Source organism: Typopeltis vanoorti, chromosome 17, assembly GCF_054136105.1.
Source record: "Typopeltis vanoorti isolate ZY-2024b chromosome 17, IOZ_Tvanoo_1.0, whole genome shotgun sequence".
NCBI classification, from domain to species: Eukaryota; Metazoa; Arthropoda; class Arachnida; order Uropygi; family Thelyphonidae; genus Typopeltis; species Typopeltis vanoorti.
Genome location: NC_143565.1, coordinates 92,708,986 through 92,721,635, shown reverse-complemented (window position 1 = coordinate 92,721,635; position 12,650 = coordinate 92,708,986). Strand labels below are relative to the sequence as shown.

Sequence of the window (12,650 nt, the reverse complement as noted above, 5' to 3'; positions counted from 1 at the left end):
GCCATTTTCACTAAATTATATGTTAAAACAAAATGCAGTAATTGTAATTTCTGAATGCTGCTCCAATTTGATTCTTTTTAAAACTTTCTTATACACTTTTTATAATAAATTTAGTTTAATCCTTTATCCAAGTGTGAGCAAACAAAGTTTGCACCTGAAAATATCTTCAGGACTGAGGCAAGGTGGTGCATCTGTTGGCAACTCGCAGCAAAGGTGGACCAAGCTCTCATCACTCCTTGTCTCAGCATCTCCCACCATGCAAAGCACATCTCCTTGCAGACATGTATAATGCTATGCATTAAGGGAAGGGCCACTACCCAGACCGGTTTCAACCTTTATTGAGGTCTCGTTAGTGGGAGCCGGACCCAGAAGTGGTGACACCAAGGCAGAAGCAATGGAGAGGTCATATTTACATATACAAGTTGCCAACCGGTGTACTACCTTATTATTAAATTACTTTGGATTTAGAGAATGATGTTGAAAGTTTATTTTGCACTTGGTTAGACTATAATAAATTTAATTTAATCCTTTATCCAAGTGCGAGCACTTGCCAACCGGTCTGGGTAGTGGCCCTTCCCTTAATGCATAGCATTATACATGTCTGCAAGGAGATGTGCTTTGCATGGTGGGAGATGCTGAGACAAGAAGTGATGAGAGCTTGGTCCACCTTTGCTACGAGTTGCCAACAAATGCACCACCTTGCCTCAGTCCTGAAGATATTTTCAGGCACAAACTTTGTTTGCTCACACTTGGATAAAGGATTAAACTAAATTTATTATAGTCTAAGTGCAAAATAAACTTCTACACACTTTTTATTTTCAGTATAATAGCAAAGTTCATCCTGGCCGAAAGTAAACAGTCACTGCTTCCTGCTTCAAATCCCTTGTGTAACACACATTTGTATTCTAAACCAGCATGAAGATATTACTGTCAACAATAACATATAGTTAGTGAGACTCCTTATATCTTGTATCTTTTCTCCATGTGAATTTCGGCAAATTAAAGATGCCAAGAAATTCTATTCATGGTTTAATCTTTATCCAAGTGTAAACAAACAAATTTGCATGTGAAGTATCTTCATAACTGGACTGCTTGTATAATGAGGCTAATGACTTCATCAATTGCTTTAGTATCCCATAATGTAAAGCACACATCCTTTTGGATGTGTATAATGCTTAGCATTATGGGCACAGCCACCACCCTTGTATATGATATCTACTGATTTTCTTGAGAACTCTTTTCTAGAAATGCTTTTGCATTTTCATTCCATGAAAAAGTATCACAGAGTTATTGTCCTCTGAGATTATTAAGCTTGCGAAATGAAGTGCCTCAACAGGCATCAGATTACATTTTTGAAGAAGTGTGTTTAATAATGCCAATTCTGAGAAAAACATCATTCAAAATTTCCAATGTTACTTAATATTCCAGAGATTTCAGCTTGAAATAATTAATTAATTTCAGCTCAAAATAATTAATAACAGGATCATATTTGTGAATAATGGTTTTGAAGTGCAAAATGTCTAGATAACTATCATACTTCAATTAAGTGGTTTGAAAGCCATTGATTCACATTCAGAAGTATTTACTATCATCCCTAGCTTCATCAATTTGCTGTAATCTGTTAAGGAAAGTATCCCAACAGCTCAATAAATTTGGCTTTATTCTTATCATGAGATTTCATGCCACCCAATCAATGTTTCGATAATTAAAGTCACCCATGATTTTTAATTCTTTAGTACCTGTTAGGTTTATTTGGGAATGCATTTCATTGTCACTCGCAGCTGATTCATCACAAAGTGCATTACGTTACATCATTTGTAACATTGAACTGATAACCATTGTCCTTTGCCCACACTGCCAATTTATTTAAATCATCCGGCAGGATATCTATATTACTGTTATCAACTACTGCCTTCCCCAGTTTTGCATCATCAGCAAGAAAGCTGAATATCCCCCCCCCCTCTTAAAGTCTTTCACTATATCATTAATGTAAAAATTAAAGAGTAGTGGCCCCAGTACAGAGCCCTCGAGCACTCCACTAGTCATCCTCATTCACCTTCATTCCACTTCACCATACCCCGCCCTCTGATGTGTGTCTATCAGACTCATATCCATTCCCATTTTTGCCAACTTATATAATAGTTTTCCATGCTGTATTCTATCAAAGGCCTTTGTAAACACTCCAACAGTATCATGTTGTAGCAAATTCCTTTATCCTATTCTGCTTTCACCTTATAAAACATGAATAAATTGCTAGTGTAGAACTTACCTTTTATAAAGCCATGCTGTCCCTATAGATTATCATATTCCTATCTACTCATTCCTGAATATTGCATTTAACAGACTTTTCCAATACTGTAATCACCATTCAGAGATAATAATTACCATATTTACTCAAATATAACTTGCACTTTTTTCCCCAAAATTAAAGTTTAAAAACCGTGGTGCAAGATATATGCAGGAATTTTCAGAAACTAAAGTTTTTCAGAAAAAAAACTAAATTGATATTTATAATTAAATCCTCAGTATCATAATTTATAATTGCTCACATTATTTATAAAATTAATTCATTTATTTAATTATCAATGTTATTTATGCAATTGGCTGCTCACCTTCATCACCCGATATATTTCAATCTTTAGCAACAAGAAATTTACAAGATTTGAGATATGTTATGAAAATCCTTCACAAATGGCTAATGAGAAGTGAAAACTTGCAGCTATGAAGACGTGTATATGATGTTAACAAAAGATCATGCTACCCTATGACAAAGGCAAGCTGACAATTGTTGAGTTGAAATGATGATTCTCTTCAACCGAATTCATAAATATCTTTAATCACCATAGCAACATTCACTATCTATTTCTTAAACTTTTTTCATGTGTGAGGTATATGTCACTTAATTTCTTTTTCGTAAAGTAAAAGCAGGGGTGCGAGATGTACATGAGGACAAGTTATATTTGAGTAAGTATGGTAGTCTGTAATTTGGTACTTCTGTCTTGGAAGCATCTTTATGTAATGGAACTATCTTATCCTCTTTCCATTCCCTTGGAACCTTGCCAGTGCTGAGACTCAGATTAAACAACTGCATCAGAGATGCTGCCAGTTCTCTTGCATATTCTTATATCACACGAGCCTCATATGCCCAGTCCCACTGTTGTATTCACATTGATATTTTTTAATATGTTGAGCTCCTCCAATTCATCCAATTCTCACATCAGTAAATAACTGCAAAATCATCACCAGGATAGTATACTCTTGCAAAATGATTACTTAATAATTCAGCTATTTCTTCTGCTTCTGTCACTTACTTGCCATTAGTAAGTAACGTTATCATCTCCCATAATTCTTTTATCTTACTTGACAAATACCAAAAAAAAACTCTTTTGGATTTACTTTGACCTGCTTAATGAATTTTCTCTCAAAAATTGATTTAGCCTTTCTTACCATACCAGATACCCTTCTTCCCTGTGCTTTGTAATGCTCATGAGCATGCGGATCACTGTTTTGTTTATATTCCTTCCACGATGCTTTTTTTTTTGCAGCTCCTGCTTTATTTTGCTACTCGTGCACTTAATCCCTACTTGGTTTATCCTCCTTATCCTGCCTCTCTCAAACAATGCTTGTCTACCTCCCTTGAGCTAATGACATTCATTCCATGTAGCTTCTTGTGCCATAGCATTGCTCCAAGTTGCCACCTGAGTTTGTCATAATCGCTAGCTTTGTACTGGATAATTGTAAAGTCACTCAACACATATCTGTTTTGAGGTTAATTACTAGTATATAAAAAATGAAACAACTACAAATACAGGTTATAATCAGACCTTTATAACAAAAGAAGAATAGGAACCTCATCATGACAGGTGAAAGTGGCCACCTCCTTCGTAGATGCAAACTCGTGTTCTTTTTACCAGGTTTGATGCCAACTTGTGAAGCATCTGTACACTGCTGTTTTCAGTCGCCGATGAAATGTTCATTTTTAGTTTATCCATGTGTGAGGATTATTCCAATAAACAACATCTTTGAGATACTCCCAAAGGAAAAAATTTGGTGGTGATAAATCTGGTGATCATGGAGGCCACAATTTTCTCGAAATGAGACAGTTACCAAAAATTCTTGCAAAAAATGTATGGTACTATTCAATGTGTGGCACTTTCACTTGCTGGTTCCAGCAAGACAGTAATGTGTGGCACATTACTGTCTTGCCGGAACCAGCAATGGCATTCACTGACATCAAGGAGTGCCATGAATTGTGTGATGATGTCATGGTAGACAGAACTGTTCACTATCATTTCAAAGAAAATGGGCACATTATACGATGGCATGATATTGCACACCAAACTTCAATTTTTTGAGAATGCAAAATTTTTTCATGAAAAGCATGCGAATTTTCACAGGACTAAATCCTATTGTCTTGACTATTCACATACCCACTAAGGTGAAATCAAGCCTTGTCACTGAAGAAAACTGTATCAAGCATCTCTATACCACGTTCTTCAGCAAATGAGCATAACCATCTGCAGAAGATTATCCGTTTACCTTTATCTGAGTCCTTCAGTTCATGGACTGAATGTACATGATATGGATGAAGGTGTAACATTCTCGCAGCTTTCTGAGCACTACTGTATGACATTGATGATTGCATGGCAAGTTTTCTGAGGCTTTTTGTTAGGGACTGCTGTGCTCTCTTTACCTCATCCAGTTTATCGTCAGTCAAAATGGAAGGTCTTCCGGAGCAATTCCTATCTGCAATAGATCCAGTTTCCTGAAAATGTTGCACTAATCTCCTTATCTTCAACTTCTAAGGGATTGCTACCTGGATATTTCTCATGAAATTCCTTGGGAACAATTAGCGAAATAACTTTCCGAAATGAAAACTCGTTGCAGCTAGAAAAAAGACATTTCACTTCCACAATGAAGAGTGCTACACTGAGAACAGCCTGTACATCATTACAGTGAACTCGGCATCTCCCCAATAGTTTGTAATAATATAAGGGCGACATCTAGTGACATAAGGAATGATTATAATGATTTGGAAACAACAGTTAGTACAAATTCAGACTTTTGGTTGTTCGATTTTACAATCACCTCTAGTTCCACATAAACCCTTTCGTGACTGAAAATTCCACATATTGAGCAACCTCCGAGAACCGCCTGGTCACTTTCTCTGATTGGAGGTGGAATTGCTATTGTAGTAATAGATAGATCTTCTGATGCTATTACCAAATCCAACACTCTCAAACCCCTGCTTCCCTCTATCTCATGCTGTTTCGGTAATTATCTCTTAGTAACTGTATAAATTCTGTTTTCATCTTTCCATGTTTTCTTTCCTCCTTTCACTTTATATCCCCATAGTAAAAGTCTCACATGATAATTGCTCAGCCTCCATTCATTGCACTAACTTATTGATGCATATCATCCACATCTTCCTCTGGCTGCTATCAACAATATATTTTGTCCTATTGGTGTCTCTTTCATGGCATTCACCCTTAGCTCACACTAGACATCTTCAAATCAACCCTTTCCCTCAGATACACAATCTTGCTTAACTTCTATTTAGGTTGGTTGAAGTTATTCAGCTATCATTATTAATAATCTCCTCCTGCCCTATTTCCTCTACCTTCTCTGAAAGTACAATATTTGTTATTCTTTCACTGTAACTACATCATTCTCTGTCTATCACTTCTTGCTGATGTCAATAATTTGTGGCCAACTTGAACTGACCATCGCCAAAAATTCTTCTCTCCTTTATTTCTGATACTTAGACATTCGTATACATGCATTTCAATATCCCCTTTGGCCCACAATTATCCTTACATAATGTCCTACCTATTTGGATTCAAAACCTGGAAAACTGCAATTTGTGGCCAACTTGAACTGACCATCGCCAAAAATTCTTCTCTCCTTTATTTCTGATACTTAGACATTCGTATACATGCATTTCAATATCCCCTTTGGCCCACAATTATCCTTACATAATGTCCTACCTATTTGGATTCAAAACCTGGAAAACTGTACCCAGCTCTTCACAGTCATTTCAGCTCGCATACTCATCTATCTCGTGGGTGGTTATTTCTATACATTCCTACACTCACTTCTCACTCGTTTGTCTCAGTTGTGGCTAGATACATGTTTTACTTCCTCCCTGATATCTCTAGTTTCCCTGATTTTGCACTTCCAAACTCTCGCTGAACAACACTTTTTCCAAATATCTGAACTTCAAATGCTTGAATGTTCACCATATATATATACAAATCCCTTTCATTCATCAAATTTATTCCACATATCTATAAATGGCACACCATTCCTCCTGCACAGTCTTCTCATTGACTCATTAGCAATCACAGCCCTTCTCAATTCTGTCTTCTCATACATGTCCTCCGGGAGAAATGAGAGTGCTCATTTCTCCCAGTTTCTTGCACCTTTATACTTTCCTGTTCACCCTTTCTTTCATTCTCCCTCCTGCTATACCACATGCCAATTGTTTCTCCAATCACTCGAGCTTATGTTTTATCTTGTGAAGGAGTCCTTATAAGCATGATATTTCTCTCCACACTGCCACCTCATTGTCCGCGTTACTTTCGTTCATTTTTCTCAAACTCTCTTATTTTGCACGCTATCATTCACTGCTTCTACATACATTCTCCACAGCACTTTCACAATCTTGCCTTACATCCTTAATATCAGTCACTTTATTCTTCCACTCTTGACATGACTCGCATTTCTTGCACTCACTTATTTAACATTTCTGACACACACACCATTCTCACTCTCTACCATAAACTATTCACTCTCTGCACTAAATACATTAAGCACATGCTACAGCGCACTAAATCTTGCATATTAATATCATTTGACATCAGTCTTGGCTGCCATTTTTCTCATATGCATCAGTGCCATAAACATAGAACTCTTTTGAAACAATATCACGTAATAATAGTCAAGATTAAACAGCCACTTTTAAGGACAACGCTAGTGCCCTCTTCTCTAAATCCATTGTTTTTTGCATATTAAGTGTTCAGTAAAGCACATGCACACACATTATTTTCAGTGCAGCTCAGTATCGGTTCACAAATATCAAACTGTTCTAGTCACTGTTTGCAATTTGAATTTCATTTTCATGAAATGTTGAATTTATATTTCTGGATTTCATGAAAATTAAGAATTTTTTTGTTATATTGTTTTGTTCATGGGATTATTTGTAATTAGTATGGCATTTTATTTCCAAATTAGTGGTTTGTAAACATCAGAAGTTTTGAATATGTTATTTCTAGTTTTGTTTATGTTTATAGGCCTAAAATGCTTACTTTTCCTTGTATTTTAATAACAGACTTGAAGCAACAAAGAGTGCCATTCTTCCTGAATTAGTAGAACTTGCCAATGATGAAGAAAGTTTTGTACGATTGGCTGGAATTGAAACAGTTGTACAAATGTTGCCCATGCTGGATGATGGTAGGTAATTTTTGAACTGTGTTATTTATTATTAATACTCTCTACAGAGAATTTTATTTTTAATGTACTAAATAAAATTAATTTAAATGAGAAGTAGCAATTTTTCCAATGTAAGCTACAGATTATGTCTTTGTACTTGACTTATTAATATTGTACAATCCACAAAATAATACATCTATATTGCTATACATTATAGAAAGCATCAAGCATCAGATTAGTTTAGACATTTATTGAGCAGACAACTAAACCCATGTAGATAACGTGATAGCAATAATCATATTTCTTATATACAAAGAATGTTTGATAAGTTTCTATTATACTAATTATCATCATCATCAAATTCCTGATAATACCCTCAAGGGGTGTACAGGATATGATAGTACTACATGAAAAATTTACATCATTACTAACTTCCTATCTACAATTTTCCCCCAAATCAATCTGTTACCTGTCAAGACTCCAATATTGTCAGATCTTATATTTCTGTCTTCTAAGACACTTCTTACTGTATCAATCCACCTATATCTTGGTCTTCCTCTGGGTCTTTTTCCTGCCAACCTGGCAGAGAACACTTGTTTTGTTAATCTTTCCTTATATGGTCTGTAAGTGTGCATAAGTTTTGATAAATCTTAACTTTTTACAATAGATTTGTGCATATTTTATAGTAGTGAATGATAAAATAGCCTACTATCTACATATATTTTATGCATTCATGACATACCCAACTTGTTCTTAATTTTTTCGATATTTCTAGGCCAGGGGTGGCCTAGAAATATCAAAAAAACAATTTTATTAAGTAGAGCAATACCAAATAAAAATGCAATAAAGAAACAAACACTATCAACTGTTTTTGTAATAAGAAGTAATAAGAATATAAACAAACTTCCTATTTCCAAGCCATCTATCTCCACAATATGCTGACGTACATGTTTTGTCCCGTTATTGCATCATTCGCCAAGCAGCCAGACTTGGCGTGACTCCTTTACCATTATTTTATGTATTTTTTCATGTTTCGTAAGGAATTTATCGGTTTTCTAAAGTGTGTATACAGGGTGGTTCAAAATTCCACGTACAAACTTTGAGGGGAGGTAGAGAACATCAAAATCAATCGTATTCACATAGGAAAGCATGACCGGAAACGCCACCCGAAAGTGATAGGTGGCACTGTTTGCCAGCGCTCCAGGGGCTTCCTCATTCAAGCTTATTCGTACGAAGAACATGTGCCATTTTACGAACACTGAGATGGCAGACATGCACCTCGTTTACGGGTTAGCTGATGGTAATGGACAAGCTGCTGTACAAATGTATCGTGAAAGGTACCCAAACAGATGTGTACTGCATCACCAAATGTTTGTGCATTTGTATCAAAATTTGTGAGACTATGGATCATTCAGGGATCGCAGGTAAGATAGTGGGCAACCACGATCAACGTGAAATCCCGCCATGGAAGAGGAGGTGTTGCATGCGATGGACAATAATCCAGAGACAAGCAAACATGCCGTTGCCTCTGCTATAGGAGTATCTCGATCCAGTGTATTGCACGTTTTGTACTCTGAGTCCTTACATCCATTTTATCTGCAATGGGTCCAGTTTCTGATGGCTGAAGATTATTCTCGATGTGTGGAATTCGCACAGTGGTTTCTGCAGAAAAGTGCCTTAGACCTAGATTTTCCAACTTGTGTTTTGTCATGGATGAAGCTTCATTTACCTGCAAAGGGGTCTTCAATCACCACAATGCTTATGTGTGGGCCCATGAGAACCTACATGCTGCACAACAACGCTTCACCATTAATGTATGGGTAGGTATCATCGCTAACTGTTTAGTCAGCCTATACCTGTTACCACCCTGACTGGACTCCCAGAAGTGTCGGACCTTTCTGGAAGAAGTTTTGCCAGATTTATTTACTGAACAATGTTCCAATGATTGTGCATTGGCAGATATGGTTCCAACACGACGGTGCTCCAGCCCGTTTGGGCATTTCTGTGCATCATAATTTGGACAGGTCCATTGGGGCTCAATGGATTGGGCGTGGTGGACCGTCGCATGGCCCCACGCTCACCTGATTTATTGAGCATTGATTTCTTTCTGTGTGTGTGGGGGGGGGGGCCTTAAAGCCATGGTGTATGAAATGGCTGTTGCCTCTGACTGGACCTCGTGGCAAGAATTGGTATCGCCACTGCTAATATCCTGGAAACTCGAGGTATTTTTGAAAATGTACGGCAATCAATGCGTCGTCAGTGTCAGGCATGCATCGCTGCTAATGGTAGTAACTTTGAGCACCTGATGTGAAACCATATATACCCAACTACTATTGATCTGTTCAGTTACGCCTAATAAAGTTTTTTACACTACTTACTGCCTTGTTTTATTTCTGTATCTTTGTGTCCCTGTTAGTACCTTCCAGTGGCATTTCCGGTCATGCTTTCCTATGTGAATATGGTTGATTTTGATGTTCTCCACCTCCTCTCAAAGTTTGTATGTGGAATTTTGAACCACCCTGTATATGCAGATTTGGATTTAATTAAATTGTAAGTCATTAAAATATGGATTGGAAGTATTTAATGTCATAACCACCAGCAAAGAAACAGATATTCAAATGACGAGGATATTAGAAAATTTAACCAGCTACTGGCCAAGACGTCTATAGACGTCAAGTTTATCATGGATGCAAAGTGCATATTAAAATTGTAATACCATTGATATTACATTGAAATATATGATGGATATGAAGCGTATGAGGATGCGTATTTGATCCATAATGGCCGGTAAGGTGGTTAAAGAATACCTGGCTGAAAATTTTGATATGATTAAGAAAGATAATGAAGCATTATGCATTTTATGCTCCAGATCAGTTGTTTGTAGGACTTCTTCTGTAAAGAGACATTTTGAAACTGTTCATAAGAACTTAAGCAATAAAAGTGAGCAAGAAAAAAGAAAATTAAATTCTCGTTACCTGAGCAAGACAAAAAAAAAATAAACAGTCCGACACTTTGAAATTTATTTCAGGTAGGCTTAGTTCCAATTTAGTTGCAGTTAGTTTTTAGGGTTCAAAAGTTATTGGGCAACACGGAAAACTACTCAGTGATAGGGAGTATATTAAAGAAGATATGCTCCTTTCCTTTTTGACAGTCTCTCAGAAAAGGTAAAAATTATTCAGTGCATTAAAAATTTGTTTGTGAGTAGAAAAACAGTTAAGGATATGATACTTAAGTTGTAAAGGAATATAGCATTTCTGTGAATCATAGCAGAACAATTAACAAAAGATTTGACTTCATGTAAGTTCTTTTCTATTTGTGTTAATGAGAGCACAGACATTACATCGTCAGCTAGGCTAGCAATCTTTGCTCAATTTGTAGAGTTGACGAAATATGTGAGGATTTGATTAATCTTGTAACACTACCTGAGCATACCACTGGGATTGAAATATGTAAAGCAGTTATGAACAAATTATCTATTTGGTAAATTGATATTTCAAAAGTGGTATCCATCACAACAGATGGTGCACCCAGCATGACTGGTAAGGAAGCAGGATTTGTAAATCTGTTTGCAAAATATGCTGGTCATCCACTGATAAATTTTCATTGCATCATACCTGAGGAGACTTTATGCGATAAAGCTGATGGGAAGGAACTTCAGGAAGTGATGCAAACAGTAACCAAAGTTGTTAATTACATTTCTGCATGTGATGAGATAAATCTCTTTTTGACTAATTAACAAATGTCTTATATAAAGAAATGCATGTGTGGATTTGTAAACTGATGTTTTTTTGTAGATTTTTGCAAACATTTAAATGACTTGAACTTTAAACTATAGGGCTTTGGTAAGACTCTTGATGTTATGTTTGATGACATAAAGGCATTTGAAATGAAACTAGGAGTTTTTAAGAGGGATGTAGACAATCAGAGATTTAGATATATTCCATACCTAAAGAAATGCATCAATGATCTCCAAAAGGATGACAAAACAGACCGCCAATGTCTTCAAAAGCTATTTTTAAATGGCATTGTGTCAACTGTTGAGCAGTTCTCTCTAGGATTTGTTAAGTTCAGAGAATAGAAGAGAACTGCAAAATTCATTAAGTTTCCAGACATTATAAAATTGAATGAATTAAACTTGCAGATGTTTTCGTGGATAACTATGGATGATTTTGAAATGCAGTGGATTGATTTTCAAAGTAGCTCAATTTGGAATCAGAAATTTGTTGACCTCAGAATTGACTTGGAAAATATTGAAAAGGAGCGATTATAGACAGGAGTAACAGAGAGAAGTGCAGAAAACAAGGTACTAAGGACTAGGAATACTATTCCAGAAACTTGTATGTTTAAAAACCCCTTACAACAGCATTACGATCCATAATCTTGTAAATCATTGTTATCAGTGATGAACTTTGCTAATTCTTGCAATAGGAGTAGCCTTACAGATGAAAGTAGTAGTGCATGTATATCTCCAAAGGTTACAAAATATAAACCTGATATGAATTATCTGTCATCAGTGATGCAGCAGCATAAGTCTCATTTATGCTAAAAAATTAAAGTGTCCACTATTTTTCTTTCTCTAGTTTTTGTTTGATGTTTTCTGCTAAAAAATGGTAAAGATTAACTTTTGTTGAATATATTATGTAGATAAAATAACCTTTTATTTTATCTGTAATTTTTATATATTATTCATAAGGGATTAAGAATTAATAAAAGAATATCTTTAATTTTATTTTATTTTATTGTGCTTTAGTTAAGTAAAACGATTATGAGATTATGTACTGTAATATATTGAAAAAACTTGAGAAAAAAACTTATGTCTGATTGATCTTTATAAAAAAAACAAAAAAATTCAGAATTGTTTACTCTTTTGCTGATGTTAAAATTTGCATCTTTAAATTGTGTGGCTGTATATGGCAGCTAGAATTACACTTAAAGGCATATAAAAAATATCCATACTATCAACAGGGTAGAAAGACTTTTAAGTAAATTCTGTCACTAATTTTTACATTCATTCAATCTTACATGACTTACAATTATGACTCTTACAATATTCTTTGATTTTAGCGCTCTAGTGTGATTTTTGATTATTTGTCAAGGTTCTCCCAATACTTAAAACACACCAAATAATAATGTTCCCCAAAATTTCAGTTGGCACGTGAGAAAATTTTGCATAAAAGATTTGCCAATTTTGGCACATACAGTTAAAAAGGTTGCCTACC

At 35.6% G+C, this 12,650-nt stretch overlaps 1 protein-coding gene across 1 annotated transcript in view; it reads left to right on the top strand.

Annotated features, from left to right (window-relative positions):
• LOC150097640 (serine/threonine-protein phosphatase 4 regulatory subunit 4-like) overlaps nucleotides 1-12,650 on the top strand; it is a 296,902-nt gene that overhangs the window by 171,885 nt on the left and 112,367 nt on the right. The window contains exon 7 of the mRNA XM_090406964.1: nucleotides 7,331-7,452. Within this exon, the coding sequence (XP_090263090.1) occupies nucleotides 7,331-7,452 (122 nt within the window). The remainder of the gene's footprint in view (nucleotides 1-7,330; nucleotides 7,453-12,650) is intronic.